The following is a 16,841-nucleotide window of genomic DNA, read 5'->3' as shown; positions in this document are numbered from 1 at the left end:
ACAAGGCATACGGCATGCTTGCCTTCAACAGCTGGGGCATTGTGTTTAAAAATTGGCGGGTAATATTGCAGCTTTATAGAACCTTAGTTAGGCTGCATTTGAAATATTATATTCAAATTTGGTCGCCACACTACCAGAAGGATGTGGTGGCTTTGGAGAGGGTACAGAAAAGATTTACCAGGATGTTGCCTGGTATGGAGGGCATTAGCTCTGAGGAGAGGTTGGAGAAACTTGGGTTGTGCTCGCTGGAACGACAGAGTTCAGGGGCAACCTGATAGAGGTCCGCAAGATTATGAAGGGCATGGACAGAGTGGACACGCAGAAGCTTTTTCCCAGGGTGGAAGTTACCAGGGGCCATAGGTTTAAGGTGTGAGGGGCAAGGTTTAAAGTTGATGTACGAGGCAAGTTTTTTGCACAGAGGATGGTGGATGCCTGGGACTTGCTGCCAGGGGAGGTATTGGAAACAGATACTACAGTGACTTTTAAAGAGCGTCTTGACAAATACATGAATAGGATGGGAAACGAGGCATATGGTCCCCAGAAGGGCAGGGGGTTTAATTGAGACGGCAGCATGTTGGTGCAGGTTTTGGAGGCTGAAGGGACCTGTACCTGAGCTGTAATTTTGTTAGTTCTATCATCATGTATTATGAACTCTGGAAATTTATCCACAACAAGGTAAGGCTCCTTAGCCCATAGTTTCTTTCCTTGTCCATATCTCATTTCTTAATGGACTTGTGGCATATTTCCTCACCCAGTTTTTTTCTTTGAAATAAAGGTGTAAGTCTTTGTAATTCCTGACACAATCACTTTCAGTGCCTTGGCCTGTGTAGCATCTTAACCTTGTGGGAAATTGGTGTACAAACTTTATCATTGTCTGCTTTTTTGTTTGAACTGAAAATTTTACTCACCCTTTAGTGTCCCATCATTCAATAGTAATTCCTAATGTATAATGTGGAAACTAGGGAATCTGTTCATTATCACTTTTTAAAAGAATTTTATGAAGAAATCAAGTTTTCAGAATCAAGGCCAATTTCCATAATTTGTGATTTATGTCCTGATGCCTCAAACATCTGCTATTTCTTTGCTGCCAGTCAGAGTGTTAGAATCCATGAGCACTCATCTGCTCATATCACCAGAAGTAATTTTGACCCAAATATTGGCAGTGGTTCAAAGCTATGTAGAGGATGTCCAAGATGAATAGAAATGAAAGCAAAGGAGAAAACCAGACTGTAGACAGAAGCAAAAGGATCCAAGGAAATTGTTTTAGCTATGTAAGAAACAAAGTACAAACAGCCAGGTAGTTCCTATGAGGGATAAATTGTGTAGAAATATTACAGAGAATCAGGAAGTGGCAGATGTTAAATCTATTCATTACATAAATCTTAAGAAATGAAGAGTGTGGACGAAATCCAGGTCCACTTATTTGGCATGGGATCTATAACACTTGTAAAGATCAATGAAGTATACATTACAAAGAAACTCAAGGAATTAACTGTCTGAGGGGCACCTGCACTGGATAAGATGCACCCTAGACTCATCGAGAAATCAGCCAGGAAATAGTCCAGACTCTGGTTAACATTGCTAGGAACTGCGTCAATAAGGGACTGTACCTGAAGACTGAAGGATAACAAATGTTGTCTTAATGGTGTATTCAAAACAGAAGCACAGCCTGTTGTAGAAGGTCAGCTGTATTCATCTAAAGAGCAGAGAAATTGGTTTGGGTGCATCAGATCTCACCTCTTAAATTTCCTGGAGCTCTATAAAAATGCAGCAAAATGTGTTGATGCTTGTGAATTGAATTAGTGAGTTTAAAACTTAACATAGCATCAGAACCCAGATGAATTCGCTAGACTCCTCACACCTAATATAGAGCAAGATACTTCTATATTATTAAGAAGCTTGATTCACATGAAAATTTTCAGAGATATCTGCGACACTCATTTGGGGTGGCACGGTGGCTCAGGGGTTAGCACTGTAGCCTCACAGCACCAGGGACCTGGGTTCGATTCCAGCCTCAGGTGACTGTCTGTGTGGAGTTTGCACATTCTCCCCGTGTCTGCGTGGGTTTCCTCCGGTTGCTCCGGTTTCCTCCCACAGTCCAAAGATGTGCAGGTCAGGTGGATTGGCCATGCTAAAATTGACCGTAGTGTTCAGGGGCGCATGGGTTATAGGGGGATGGGTCTGGGTGGGATGCTTCAAGGGGCAGAGTGGACTTGTTGGGCTGAAGGGCCTGTTTCCACACTGTAGGGAATCTAATCTAATCTTTAAAAAAAAGCTTGTCTCATTTAAAGAAAGAATTGTCTTCTGATATTTCGTTGACTTGAAGACTGAGAATTTATATTCTTTTTGTCGAAGTTTATACTAGCGTGGATTTGATGAACTGTAAACCATTGGAAGGGATGTGTGAGGCTTCTATCTCCATTTTCCTTAATCAGTTATTAACATGGATACGTGTACAATTCTTAGGCTCTTGGTTTTTGTGAGGTTAAAGACCTGGTGGAAATGGTAGAAGAGGTCTGAAATCTCAAGTCCTGCCTCAAAACAAGACACTTTGCTCTTCTGCGCGTGCCAAACTGGAGTTGGTTTGGACTTCAATCATATGCAGTTCCTGGAGGCAGGTAGCCATTTCAATATTCAGCTGTCTCCATTTAAATCCCATTATTATAACTCCACTCCATTATGCAAAAGACAGACTAACTTAGATCAGAGAAAGTTCGTTCTCAGTGCATTTATTAGGATTGCTCGCGTACCCTGTCAGAGAGCTGACATAACACAACACAATCAATATGGTCTCGAGACATCATGGGGATGAGGATCTTTGGGGGATGGGCTTGGTTGGGTATCCTCTTGATTTAGAGGATAGGTATAATTTGGGATTATAATCTATCATTGGCAGTCAGTCACTGATGAGAATGACTCTCTTCCACTCTTGGGGTGATGGCTGTACAGACCGATGCAGCTAACGCATGCTGTGTTACACTTGGGCAGGCTGTAGTCATAGGAAGGCATGGATGGGGCATTGGTGTGGCAGTGCGCTCCTTTTGCTGTTTTCTAGTTTTTTTTTCCTCAATGGCAAGTATAGAGGTTCTCGATGCCTTCCTAGATGCTTCTCCTTCACTTTGATTCCCAGGTGTCTGTGGGAATGCCATACTTCCCCAGTGAGGCATTGAGGGTATCACTGAAGCAGTTCCTCTGTCCACCTGGGGCTGGCCTTCCATTTTGAAGGTGGGAGTAGAGCACCTGCTTGGGGAATCTTGAGGTCGATGATGCAGACGATGTGCCCAGCCCATCACAGTTGATCAAGGGTAGTCAGTGCCTCAATGCTGGGAACGTTGGTTTGGTCAAGGACGGTGGTGTTGGTCCTGCTGTCTTCCCAATGCATTCACAGGATCTTGTGCAGGCAGCATTGATGGTGCTGTTCCAGTGCCTTGAGGTGTCTGTTGTAGACAGTTCACGTCTCAGAGCCATATGGGAGGCTGGGAACCCCCACAGCTCTGTAAACCATGAACTTGGTGTCAAATCTGATTATGTTTTCGAACACCCTTTTCCTCAGGTGGCTGAAGGCTGCGCTAACACACTGGAGGCAATGCCGGATTTCTTCATCAATAGCTGCTTCTGTGGGCTCTTCTGTGGTATTAGAAGTGGTCAACATTCTCTAAGGCCATCCCGTGACCTTGACGAAAGGGGGTTTGCTCCAAAATGCCACCCCAGGTTGATGCTAGAGAATAAGTACCCTTTAATGTTATAATCTGGAGAGCAGATTGCATGTGAAAGATGCAGAAACCTCTTGGAATTCATAAGTGTGTAAAAGAGCTTTCAGGATCTGTCAAAAATGTCAGCACCTGTCCAGATGCGCTTTAATGATAAATATAGAACTTTTTAAATAATCACACTTTGTTTTCTGCTGCCTGCATAGATACATCTAGATATTAAGTCAGGTGGAATTATAGGCAAAGAGAAAAAGTTTGGAGTAGGAGTAGATCATAATACGACATGAGTATGAAAGGCCATGAGTAGAGGACATGAGTAGGTGACTCCCCGAGGACTGAAAATGGAGAGTGTGTGTGGCTCCCTTTAAAGGTGAAGTTCACCCACTATGATGTATCTGTCCCAGGAGTGAAAGTCAAGCCATAAGTGATATAGAGAGACATAATGAATGGCAGATTTAAAGGATGGTGGCACCGAAACGTAACAACATTCTGCAAGACATTGAGAAACCTCAGAAGACAATCTAACCCATTAGTGGCCATGCCATTAAAGGCAAAGGATTAAGGACAAAGGAGCTGGTAAAACTGAGGAAAAAGGAAACCTAAAGTGTGAACATCAATCTACAGCCTGGAATATAAGCAGCTGAGTATCAAACATTAATTTTATGGCTGCAGATTTGGAGCATGTTTGCAACAAGAATTTTTTGTCTTTGCTTCTGAATAGCACTAATCTCACAAGTTAGTGTCACGTTATACCTGCAAAGGGCAGCAGACTACAGAGCTGTGGTGCCCCTTGGCTGCATGGTATCAGCAGGTAACCCCACATTATGTGGGACATAACTACTCTTGTCTCTATTTGCCTAGATCCCAAAAAAAAGTTTCTGATTGTCATCGGCAGCAATATATTCCAAGACCCACAGAATTGACTAGTGACCAATCAGCTAAAATTGGTTCTTGTTCAACCTGGCCTGCTGCCTGTGTAGATAATGATAAACCATAATTGGAGTGCAACCATCGACAGGGCTTGTACTAATTTAGTGGATTTCTAACTAAAGAAATCTGAGAACCAAAGAATTAACCCAAGGAAGAGAGTTCTCCACATGTAGTAATAATAAATTATCAAAATCAGATCTGTTCACTTTGCCTGCAGATGCAGCAATGAGCAGAGCCTGACTTGTCCTGCATTCCTTAGAGTTTGGGTTCTTCCAACAAGGTCACATGAGGGCATTCCACTGAAAAACTAATTGAATACAGGATGGAACAATATGGAGCCATTAGCCAAATTGCCTCAAAGACTTTTTGAACCTAGATGACAATAAGGGGGAGGGCAACATTAAACATAAAGAGAAAACATAACAAAATAGATGAAATTTTTTTGTATGATTATGTTCTGTTCATGCCATCCAGAATATTTGCTGTGATCTTGTAACATCGATGCGAATGGATGTTTTTTATATATGATATTCTACATGCCATTATGACAAGAAAGCTTGCCTGAAGGGCAAAACTTAAAAATAAATATTAAGTACTTGTCTGTTTATCTTGTATGTATATGTGACCAACGTCAGTATTTATGTGAAATGCACTGATGTTACAAAGTAATAGAGTCTGGTAAGTTGTGGAAAGAAAATTGGAAGTGCCTGAGAGAGATTTCAATAAATTCATTGAGTGGGCAAAATATTTTGAATTGTATTTGCATTTATATGAAATGTATAAAGATGGGAATAACAAAGAATTGCCACTGGTGCTAAAAATCTGAAATGTAAAACAAAAATGCTGAAAATCCCCCTACTTCAAGCAGTATTAGTAGAGAGAGAAAAACAAAGTTAAAGAGCAGTTTGTTTTTACTCCAGATGGAGCGGGTGGAGGCGTGGGTGGGACTAAGGATTGTGAGTGGATTAGGGGGCCATGGGCTAGCACTCTAAGCAGGCTTTAAAGCCCCCCAACTTCTGCCCGGACAAAGTGTGACCACAGGCCCCTGCTATGGAAGAGATTCCCGTCCACAATAGTGACATGGCTACTGAAGGTTTTATTTTAGTATAAAAACTTAAGATGGAGGCAGCTTCTGTCTTACCTGCACTGCAGGCTGATGCTAGTCCTGACTGGATGATCTCCAGCTTGCCTTCCAGTTTCATTAGCCTGCCTGCTGCCCCTAATTAGATAAGGATCCTGCCCTCTGACCACTAATTGGGCAGTTGTTGAAAATTTCACTGAAAATCACCACCGCTTGGTGGCTGCTTTAGCATTGGGCCCTTGAGTCAAAACTCAACATCTTGTCCGTATTTAGAGTTGGTGACTTTCATCTGGTGGAAGATCACCAGCCTGGAATGTTAATTCTGTGGCTCTTTCCACACATGTTGCCAGACTTGCTGTGCATATAGGGATCTATTTAGTGGTAAGCCATTTGTTTGGACAAAACCCATTCCCACACAGGCATGAATTCAGGTGCCTTCCTTCGAAAGAATGGGACTGTTTAAAAAAATTAGGGAGGTGTCCGTTAATGCACATTGACAAAGTTGCAAGAGAAAATGAAAATATAACAGTCAGATTAAGGACTTCAAGGAGCTAATATCATGAGATAGCTCCCGTGGCCTGTTAAAGCACAATGGCTTTTAAATTTCCACAGTGTTAATGATGACAGCAGAAGGTAGACCATTGTGTTCTCTGAACTAGCAGAGGCAAGTGTACAACACAATTTGCTGAAAAAATAATGGGAAGAAATCACTGTGAGCATTGTGGAGAACTGGAAAAGATGGACTGGGAATGTCAGTGGCAATGTCCATTAATTGCAAATGATAAATATTGAATGGTGAATTTAGAATATCACTGTTTGCCTGTCTATTCGTTATTACCACGACATTCCAGCTTCTGAGTGGACGCTGCCTGAAATGTTTGACTGTAAAATTATGAACTGCAGTAAGAGTAAGAACTTGTTATGATCTAATTCTGTAGTTTGACTGTGGAGGAGAGAAACCTTAAATTGCAGCTTAACTCATGCTGCTTCTGTGAAGTACACTATGTGGATGCCTCTGATGTTATAAGTATACAGCTGTCTCAATTATGCTGAAGATTTCTATTCCAGTGATCTTGAAATAAGGAAGATCCCATGCAGTGGGATCAAGTTGCAAAGACCTAAGAAATTTTGGTATGTAACAAGTCATGGATTGAGTCACTCCTATTGTACATTACTGGAAATAGTGGTAGAATACACTATAAAGGTGCTATTATGTAGTTTTGGCAGCAGAAGTAAATAAGCAAAGCTTGACAACACCTGGATACAAAGGTTTAACCACTTAATGGTGGGTTCAAATTTTCAGTTTGAAGGGGCACACCTAAAGGTGTTTTAAAAAGAGAACAGCGAACAAAGAAAATTACAGCACAGAAATAGGCCCTTTTGCCCTCCAAATCTGCACCCATCCAGATCCTCTATCTAAACCTGTCGCCTATTTTCCAAAGATCTGTATCCCTCTGCTGCCTGCCCATTCATGTATCTGTCTAGATACATCTTAAAATGACGCTATCATGTCCACCTCTACCACCTCCGCTGGCAACGAGTTCCAGGCACCCACCACGTTCTGCGTAAAGAACTTTCCATGCATATCTCCCTTAAACTTTTTTCCCTCTCACCTTGAAATCGTGACCCCTAGTAATTGGATCTCCGACTCTTGGAAAAAGCTTCTTGCTATCCCCCCGTCTGTACCTCATGATTTTGTAGACCTCAATCAGGTCACCCCTCAACCTCCATCTTTCTAATGTAAATAATCCTAATCTACTCAACCTCTCTTCATAGCTAGCGCCATCCATACCAGGCAAAATGCTGGTGAACCTCCTCTGCACCCTTTCCAAAGCATCCACATCCTTTTGGTAGTATGACGACTGAAACTGTACACAGTACTCCAAATGTGGCCGAACCAAAGTCCCATACAACTGAAACTGCCAACTCTTGTACTCAGTACCCTGCCCGATGAAGGAAAGCATGCCATATGCATTCTTGACCAATATATTGACCTGCGTTGCCACCTTCAGGGTACAGTGGACCTGAACATCCAGGTCTCTCTGTGCATCAATTTTCCCCAGGGCATTTCCAATTACCGTATAGTTCGCTTTTCAATTGGATCTTCCAAAATGCATCACCTCGCATTTGCCTGGATTGAACTCCATCTGCCATTTATCTGCCCAACTCTCCAGTCTATCTATATTCTGCTACATTCTCCAGCAGTCCCCTTCACTACCTGCCACTCCACCAATCTTTGTGTTGTCTGCAAACTTGCTAATCAGGCCATCTATACCTTCCACCAGATCATTTATGTATATCACAAACAACAGTGGTCCCAGCACAGATCCCTGTGGGACACCACTGGTCACAGTTCTTCATTTTGAGAAACTCCTTCCACTATAACTCTCTGTCTCCTGTTGCCCAGCCAGTTCTCTATCCATCTAGCTAGCACACCCTGGACCCCATGCGACTTCACTTTCTCCATCAGCCTACCATGGGGAACATTATCAAATGCCTCACTGAAGTCCATGAATATGACAACCACAACCCTTTCCTCATCTATCAACTTTGTCACTTCCTCAAAGAATTCTATCAATTTGGTAAGACATGACCTTCCCTGCACAAAACCATGTTGCCTATCACTAATAATCCCACTTTCTTCCAAATGGAAATAGATCCTATCCTTCAGTATCTTCTCCAACAGCTTCCCCACCACTGACGTCAGGCTCACCGGTCTATAATTACCTGGATTAACCTTGCTACCCTTCTTAAACAAGGGGACAAAAATATCAACTGATGAAAGTTTGTAAAATAACAGTTACGGTAAGTTATAAAATTGATTGAAATGTAAGCAAAAGCATCGTATGGTGCTGAAATTGGGAAAGGTCAATCATCAATATAGTGTGGAGATACATTTAGAAAAAGTAAATTTCTTTGGGGAGAAAGGCTGAACTGGAATCTGCCTCAGGTCTGAGAATGCTACTAGTAATGAATATAGCAAACATAAGAAGACTATTGAACTTGCATGTGGATCACCCATGGAGAAAAGTTTTTAGTAACAATAGAAATGAAGAAGAGCTTTGTGTGAAGAGCAGTAAGTGTGTGTTGTACGCTCAAAAGTTTATATGATGATGAACTCCTCGTCAGTTAAGTTATAAGATCATATATGAATATTGTGTCTCTTATCAATTAATCTTGGAATTTAAGGAAACCTTTCAAAGAATTCTGTGTTTTTAGAAATTTTACGTTTGTTCAAATACATCCCACAGGCTGACTTCAAGGTGAGAAAATTGTACAATTGATTCAGCTTAATGTCATTTTTATGCCATGCATTTTATATTTGCCAACAGAAAGTATTATTTTGAACATGCAACAAAATTAGGTAGCACCTAAGTTCTACTTTGGACTCTGAAGAACATGATTAACAATGAGTTTATTCTTGTGCATGAGCGGTGAAATTGGAAGGACAACCGGCATGTTCCTAACCAATTGTTTAACCAACAAGAGGAGCCATATGCTACTATACCCTGCAAGGCTATTTTATCCAGTATTTTATTGCATAGAGATTATTAATTTAATATCCTGCTTCTCTTTTCCTTCTAAGGTCCTTATGTGAAATATATGACAAAGCCAGACATGCCCTGCTCCATTACTGAATCACTGAAGCATTTTCCCCAAGAAAACATAACAAATAATAAAGCTGCAGCTCCTCCTCGATATGCTCCTTCAAACCTGACACTTGTGACTGTTGAAGGCTGCCCAACCTTTCTCATAGTAGACTGGGAGAGTAATGAAAATGACACTGCTAGTGGTAAAAGCACTATAATTTCTAATTTTCTGCCCAGAGTAACTATATTTACTGTTTATAGCTGTTGCAATACTGTTGAGATAATGTGTTATGTTATTTTGTCAACTTTGTTAAGTAAACAGTAGAAAGACTTTTTTTTTCCCCAAGATCATACTGGTGATGAGTAACCTGTTCTCCCATTATTGCATTTACTGTTGGCATAAAAAGAAAAAGCAAAATATTAGGGGTTGATTTTTCCCAGATGTCTTCTGTCCTAGTTCTGATCAAGAGCACTGCATTTGAAATCTGTTGATCTTGAGTAGGCATAATCCTGCTGAGCCATTAACATTATCTAGGTGTAACATACAATGCAAGCTTTGTCCCCTGAAGTTTAAAATTAACAGAAAGAGAAATAAATTTGATTAATCGTCTCAAGATTGAGACCTTCTGGATCCCTGGATCTCTGCTGTAAATTATCTAATTACTGATAGTTCGGAGTTAGCTATAATGCCATGTTTCATACAATGCCTAGTGACCGCTAACCTTTGGCCAGGCATTCAGCCTCTTTTTATTCCATGAACTTTATTCTTGGGGAGGTAGTATTGTTCATGAGCAAAGGTCAGGCAAATTCGCCCGTTAGTACTCTATCCTGCATTAGTACATACTTCATTACTAAATGGCCATAAATTTTGTTGTCTTTTTTTTTTACAAATTACCAATAATGACATGTTTTTGAAACTATTCCTTTCATGGAAACAGTTCTCTTTTCAATTATGAGGCACTAACATTGGTCAGGTTGGATTGACATGAGCCAGGATTGTCCAAATAATATTTCATGTCAATCCTAAAATAACTTAAATTCCCTCCCTCGCAGAGTGTCTGAAGATTTTATAATCAGTTTCAGAGCATTAAAACCCAACAATTTGATAAACCTGTGCTATTGCCAGAAGCATAGCAGAGAGGGCCAAACATCTGTTGATATCTGTCTGACAACTCATTCCAGATTGGGGATGGAGTTGTTTGTATTCTCAGGACAAGTGACCCACTCCTGGAATGGTGTATCAGAGAGAGATCCATTACCTTTGGGGAAGACTTGGGATCTCATTAGAATTCAGATCAGCTCTCAGCTGGGGTAGAAAAAAATCTGTGATTATCAGGACAAACTGGGCCTAATTCCCAGGAATTCCTCTGGACACGCAGCTTTGTTGTAGGAGGCCAGTGGAAGATCCCTTTTCCCTTTCTCCCCATCTACTGGAATTTCATTGACTAAATAAGCAGGGCAGTATGGTGAGGGAATTGAATTTTGTTCTACGTTCAGTACTTGTCACACCTGGTTAGAATTTCAGGCCTTTTGTCCCAAAGATTTACCCTGATATCCATTTGATATATTAATCATTCTTCATGTGAAGAAGAAATTATTAAATCTAGCCTGTAATCAGGAAACTTTGTTGATCCAACTATTTTATGCCTGCAACTGAGTAATGCTTTCAGGAAAGAAGATATACATAAGGAAATAGGAAAATGTGCAATTAATGCACTGAGGCTTTCATAATCTACTTGCAGTTATTTCATATCATGCGAGAGTAAAAAACTATATTTAGCATTTGTCATCATATATCGTGTTCTCTGTTGAGGTCTTTACACGCTTGTCTTCTAGAGTATGAAGTTGTTTCAACAATGCAAGGATCAGACAACAAAACGGAAGAACTTATTACTATCACCAATCAAACACATGCTGCAGTGGAAAACCTTAAACCAAATACAAGGTGAAAAATTCTGTTTTATTACCTTACCATTGTATGTGTCATGTTCTGGTCCATTTTTCAGAACTTTGACAATGTAATTAATGCCGCATCTCTCTCTGTTCATTTGCATTAAAGAATTTCAAAATAGCATATAAGACATCCTTGGGAAACATTACATCATCTCAGAATTTAAAATGCAATGGATAAAAATCCACTAATCTTTAAACCTGACTTATCAAATCTAGATTCTTGGTCAGCAATACTCTGATGTAGGTATGGAGTCTTGTAAAATGTACTACAGTATCATTTACAGAGGGATTAAATGCTGAAGTTTTCAGAAGTGAATCATGTTTACATTTAAAAGGGCATGGAGCCCTCAAATGTGACTCCCCGCAAGAGGCGTAGGAATGGTGAATTTATACTTATTGCAAATTAAGACTAAAGTCAACTGTCAAATAATAAGTCTTTCCTGTGAGTTTAATGAGAATTGCCAGAAAGTAATATTTAGAAAATGTTCAGAAAACTGTTTAAAATGCAGAAATTTTGCAATGTTTCCAAACTTGTTTTAGCTCTTAATTTATCAGCAGTGACTGTGTAGGACATGCAATTGAAAACAAAGAATGATTATTTTCCTTTATCTCTGTAAACTCTGACCACTTCTATAATCAACTTTTCTCATTAACTCCTGTAAATAAATCATCTCAGTCTAATTGATTTGTTAACTATTTGCCTGATGCCTTTAAATTATAAAAAAAATAGAATAAGGTAAAGTTACCATAGTCCCAGAGAACCACAGGATTACTCGCTCATTGTTGCAAGTTTAACCTGAGGGTCCCCATGTCTCAGACAAGACGCAGGATTAAGAAGGCAGGACCTTCGTGGTGACGTCAGCTTGAATGAGAACTGAACATGTAGTGTTGGTGACACTGTGGATCACAAATTGGCCAGCTGAGCTAATGGTTACTGCACAAAAGGAGGCTGTTTGTCTCGCTCGTGTTTGTTCTGCCTGAGCCATTCACCTGTGTCACTCGCCTAACTTTTCCCTGTAGCTTTGAACATTCTTCCTTTTCAGATAATTCAGTTCCCTCTGGAAAGCCTCGAGTGAAACTGTCTCCACCACGATTTTAGGCAGTGCATTCCAGATCCTGATCCTCACCTCTGTGAAAAAGGTTGTACATGGTTGCTGTATCAAAAAAATGTTAAATCTGATGGGCTGTTTTCTGCTTTCAATAGTCATTAGTTTCAGGCTGACCTTGGAACAAAACGTGAAAACATTGTAACAAAACTCTGCCCCAAAAGATCATTGTACTTGTCTGCCACATGTAAATGCAGTCAAGGACATGTGGCTAATATTTCCGACCCATCTACACCAACTTATGCCGCAAACCTATTCTAAATCATCTCTTCTAATTATAACTCACGGTAGGAGTTGCAGAATGTAACTGTGAGATAAACACTGCCTTAAGGAGATGACAAAGTGTGGGGCCTGGATGAACACAGCAGGCCAAGCAGCATCTTAGGAGCACAAGCTTTTGTGCTCCTGAGATGCTGCTTGGCTGCTGTGTTCATCCAGCCCCACACTTTGTTATCATGGATTCTCCAGCATCTGCAGTTCCCATTATCTGTGTTCACTGCCTTAAGGAGACTAGTTTGTGTGCTGCTACCAAAGGTTGCTATAACTTTGACTGTATATTACTTTGGAAGTTCAGTGAGGATTTTTGCTGTTATTGTTGTTTAGTTCTGATCAGGTTGTTGTTTTGCCTGGAGATTTTATAATCAGAAAATTCTTGCTCTAGTGGGAGTGCGGTGAAGGTTTACCAGACTGATTCCTGGTGCAGCAGGACTGACAATATGAGAAGAGGTTGAATCCATTCGCTGGAGTTCAGAAGAATAAGGGGGGAGGCTAATAGAAACCAATAAAGTTCTAACAGGACTAGACAGGGTATATGTAGAAGGATGTTCCTGATGATGTGGGAGTCCAGAACTGGGGGACAAAGTCTCGGAATACAGGGTGAACCATTTAGAACCAAGATTAGGAGAAATGTCTTTACTCAGAGTAGTGAGCCTTTGGAATTCATTACTGCAGAAAGCAGTTGAGCCTAAACTTTGTATGATTTCAAGAAGGATACGGTTAGATAGTTAGAAGTAGCACTCTAGGCTAATGGAATCAAAGAAGTAACAGGCTATTGAATTAGATGAGAAGCCATGATCATAATGAATGTTGGAGCAAGCTCAAAGGACCAAATGGCCAACTCCTCCTATTATCAATGTTGTATGTTTATTCTTAACAAAAGGGAAGTACAATTGTGGCAAATGTTGGATTGTAGGCTCTTGGACTGAGATGTCATGAAAAATGTCATAGATTCAGAGTCCTACAGCATGGAGACAGACTCTTCAGCCCAAAATGGTCCTTGCCAACCAAAATGTCCATTCACACTAAGCCCATTTCCCTGCACTTTGGCCCATATCCTTCAAAACCTTCCTGTCCACGTATTCGTCCAAATGCCTTTTTAAATATTGTTAATGTACCTGCCTCAACTACTTCCGCAGGCAGCACATTCCATATGCATACCACCCTCTGTGTAAAAATGTTGCCCCTCAGGCTCCCATGTAGTTCCTTCCTCTCCAGCCTTAAACTGATGCCCTCTAGCCCTCAATTCCCCAACCCTAGAAAAAGACTGAGTGCATTCACCCTATCCATGCCTGTCATGATCCTACTCACTACTATGAAAACCACCCTCAGTCTCCTACGCTGTAAAGAAAAAAGTCCTAACTTGTCTAACCTCTCCCTATAACTCAGTTCCTTGAGTCCTAGTAACATCCTTGTAAATTTCTTCTGCACCATTTCCAGTTTAATAACAGCCCTCCTATAGCAAGTTGACCAAAACTGAATATAATACTCCAAGTGCAACCTCACCAATGTCCTGTACAACTGCAACATAACTTCCCAATTTCTATACTCATTGCCCTGACTGATGAAGGCTAGTGTGCCAAAAGCCTTCTACACTGCCCTGTCTACCTGTGACTCCACTTTGAGAGAACCATGCACCTAACCTCAAAGGTGCCGCTGTTCTGTTACACTCCTTGAGGCCCTGCCATTCACCATGAAACTCCTACCTTGATTTGACTTTACAAAATGCAACACTTCACACTTATTTATATTCAACTCTATTTGCCATTTCTAGGCCCACTTCCCCAGGTGATCAAATCCTGTTGCCATTTCTGATAACTTTCCTCACTATCCATGATACCGCCTATTTTAATGTCATTCACAAACTTACTAATCATGCTTTGTACATTCTTATCCAAGTCATTGATATAGATAACAAACAGCAATAGGCCCAGCACCGACCCCTGAGGCACACCACTAATCACAGGCCTCTGGTCCGACAAGCATCCGTCCATTATTACTGTCTGCTTCCTGCCATCAAGCCAATTGTGTATCCAATTTGCCTGCTCTCCCTGGATTCCATGCAATCTAACCATCCAGAGCAGCCTATCATGTGGAATCTTATCAATGGCCTTGCTGAAATCCATGTAGACTATGTCTACTGCCCTGGCCGCATCAACCTTTCTGGCCACTTCAAAGGACTGTAACAAATTTATGAGACATGATCTCCTATGCATGAAGCCAGCTGACTACTCCTAATCAAACTCTGTCTTTCCAAATGCACGTATATCTCATCCCTCAGAATCTTCTCAAGTAACTTATCCACTACAGGTGTTATGCTTACTGGCCTATAATTCCTAGGTTTTCTTTACACTCCTTCTTGAATAAGGGCACAACATTCACTACCCTCCAATCTTCCGGGACCTCATCTGTAGCTAATGTTGATGCAAGTATATCAGCTAGGGCCCCCGCAATTTCTTCTCTGTCCCTTACCTACATACACAAAACATTAACAGAGACTACAGACTAGAGTATTTTTAGCTAAACTTTTATGGTTGTCATTGCCTTATCAGAATATGCTTCTGCTTAGGAAATAATGATGTATGTCAACTGCTGGTTGAAGACCAAAAGTCTATTCACATCAAGAAAACTGCATTGTCAGTAGCAGTCAAGTTCATGACTGTCTTGCATTTCTTTCTTTCCAAGCAACATTTAGGAATTTTGACACATATATGTAAGGTCATAGCTTACTCATTACATCAAGAAGGCCACATGCCTCATTTAATAGAACTGTGCAATTCACAGCCCTTTCAACACAGGGGACAAAGAAAAAGAGGAAGAAGTAGCTGTTCTATAATCTTGCAAGTCTCTCACAGTTGGAACGAGCAGTTCATAGAAAGGGTTGCATGTAAGGATCTTTTGGCACTCTCTTCAATCATTTGTGCAGCTAACATATTGATAATTTATGATGCCAGTCCCTTCTCCGTCATGAGATTTTCATGGCATGGTTATCATGTGGTGATCGGGTGCACCAGCCAACATGGCTCAGAAGGGTACATGGAGATGATTGACTGACCTGTTGTGAATTAGTGTATTGTATCTTCAGACCAAGATATATTGAGGCCATTCCAGTAACGGATGTGTCTTATAGCAGACTGGAGAAATTTAGCATTCGAATTTCTAGCACATAGACAAGCATAGTAACGCTTTGTAGTACAGACCAGCAAGAGACTTGAGGATTATTATAATTGCTGTGTATTGCATAATACCTCTACAAAGTAAGGCTTTCCTGTCACAGAAGGTGAAGACAATGATGAAGTGTGCTGACAGCTGGAAACAAAGCTAACATTAACACAGTATGCATTCATTCATATACAACTATACAGGTCAATGCCTAGCACGCACTCATCTTGCCTTCATTTAAAGTGAAACATCATGGACAATCTAATTCCATGGTGACTAGAGGGTGGAAAGAATATTAATGACTTGCATGCACCAACTGTGGAATGAAGCAAAACATCAGTAAAACAAGGATCATGCTTCAATCAGAATTATAGTTGAAGATATCTTTGTGATCTTGATAAAGGTAGCAAGGTAGCTCAGTGGTTAGCAATGCTGCCTCAGCGCCAGGGACCCAGGTTCAGTTCCAGCCTCAGATGACTGTCTGTGTAGAACTTGCACATTCTACCTGTGTCTGCATGGGTTTCTCCCGGGTGCTACGATTTCGTCCGAAGTGTTAGGTTTGGAGGAAAGGTGGTTAGATGGGTTCACCATGCTAAATTGCTCATAGTGTCCAGGGATGTGTAGGTGAGGTAGACAGTCCATGGTAAATGTGGGGCTACAGGGATAGGGTAGGGGGTGGGTCTGGGTGGGATGCTGTTTGGAGGGTCGGTGTGGACTAGATGGGCCAAATGGCCTGATTCCACAATGAAAGGATCCTGATAATACATTTTATCTCCAGACAGATATTTGGATAACCTTGGAGCCTAGCTTTAGCTCACTCACACATTGCCTCAGGGATTTCAGAATAATTCTCATCTGATAAACGACTTTCATCTGAAATCAGTTTCAGTTTTCAAGCGACTAAACATTATGCCAAAAAGCATCGAGCATTAAGAAGGTGAAAATTCCAAAATGGAATTAGTTGCATTGCCAGAGATAATGGGAACTACAGATGCTGGAGAATCCGAGGTAACAAAGTGTGGAGCTGGATGAA

At 40.9% G+C, this 16,841-nt stretch overlaps 1 protein-coding gene across 20 annotated transcripts in view; it reads left to right on the top strand.

The window, feature by feature from the left end:
* Window positions 1-16,841, top strand: part of LOC125457120 (target of Nesh-SH3) — a 313,067-nt gene that overhangs the window by 252,549 nt on the left and 43,677 nt on the right. For all 20 annotated transcript variants that reach the window (XM_048540862.2, XM_048540869.2, XM_048540866.2 and 17 more), the window contains 2 exons: window positions 9,308-9,514; window positions 11,148-11,256. In XM_048540862.2, coding sequence (XP_048396819.2) covers window positions 9,308-9,514; window positions 11,148-11,256 — 316 coding nt within the window. The remainder of the gene's footprint in view (window positions 1-9,307; window positions 9,515-11,147; window positions 11,257-16,841) is intronic.

Source organism: Stegostoma tigrinum, chromosome 12 (assembly GCF_030684315.1).
Source record: "Stegostoma tigrinum isolate sSteTig4 chromosome 12, sSteTig4.hap1, whole genome shotgun sequence".
NCBI lineage: Eukaryota > Metazoa > Chordata > Chondrichthyes > Orectolobiformes > Stegostomatidae > Stegostoma > Stegostoma tigrinum.
Note: the sequence above shows the minus strand (reverse complement) of the source record. Positions and strands in the feature narration are given on the sequence as shown.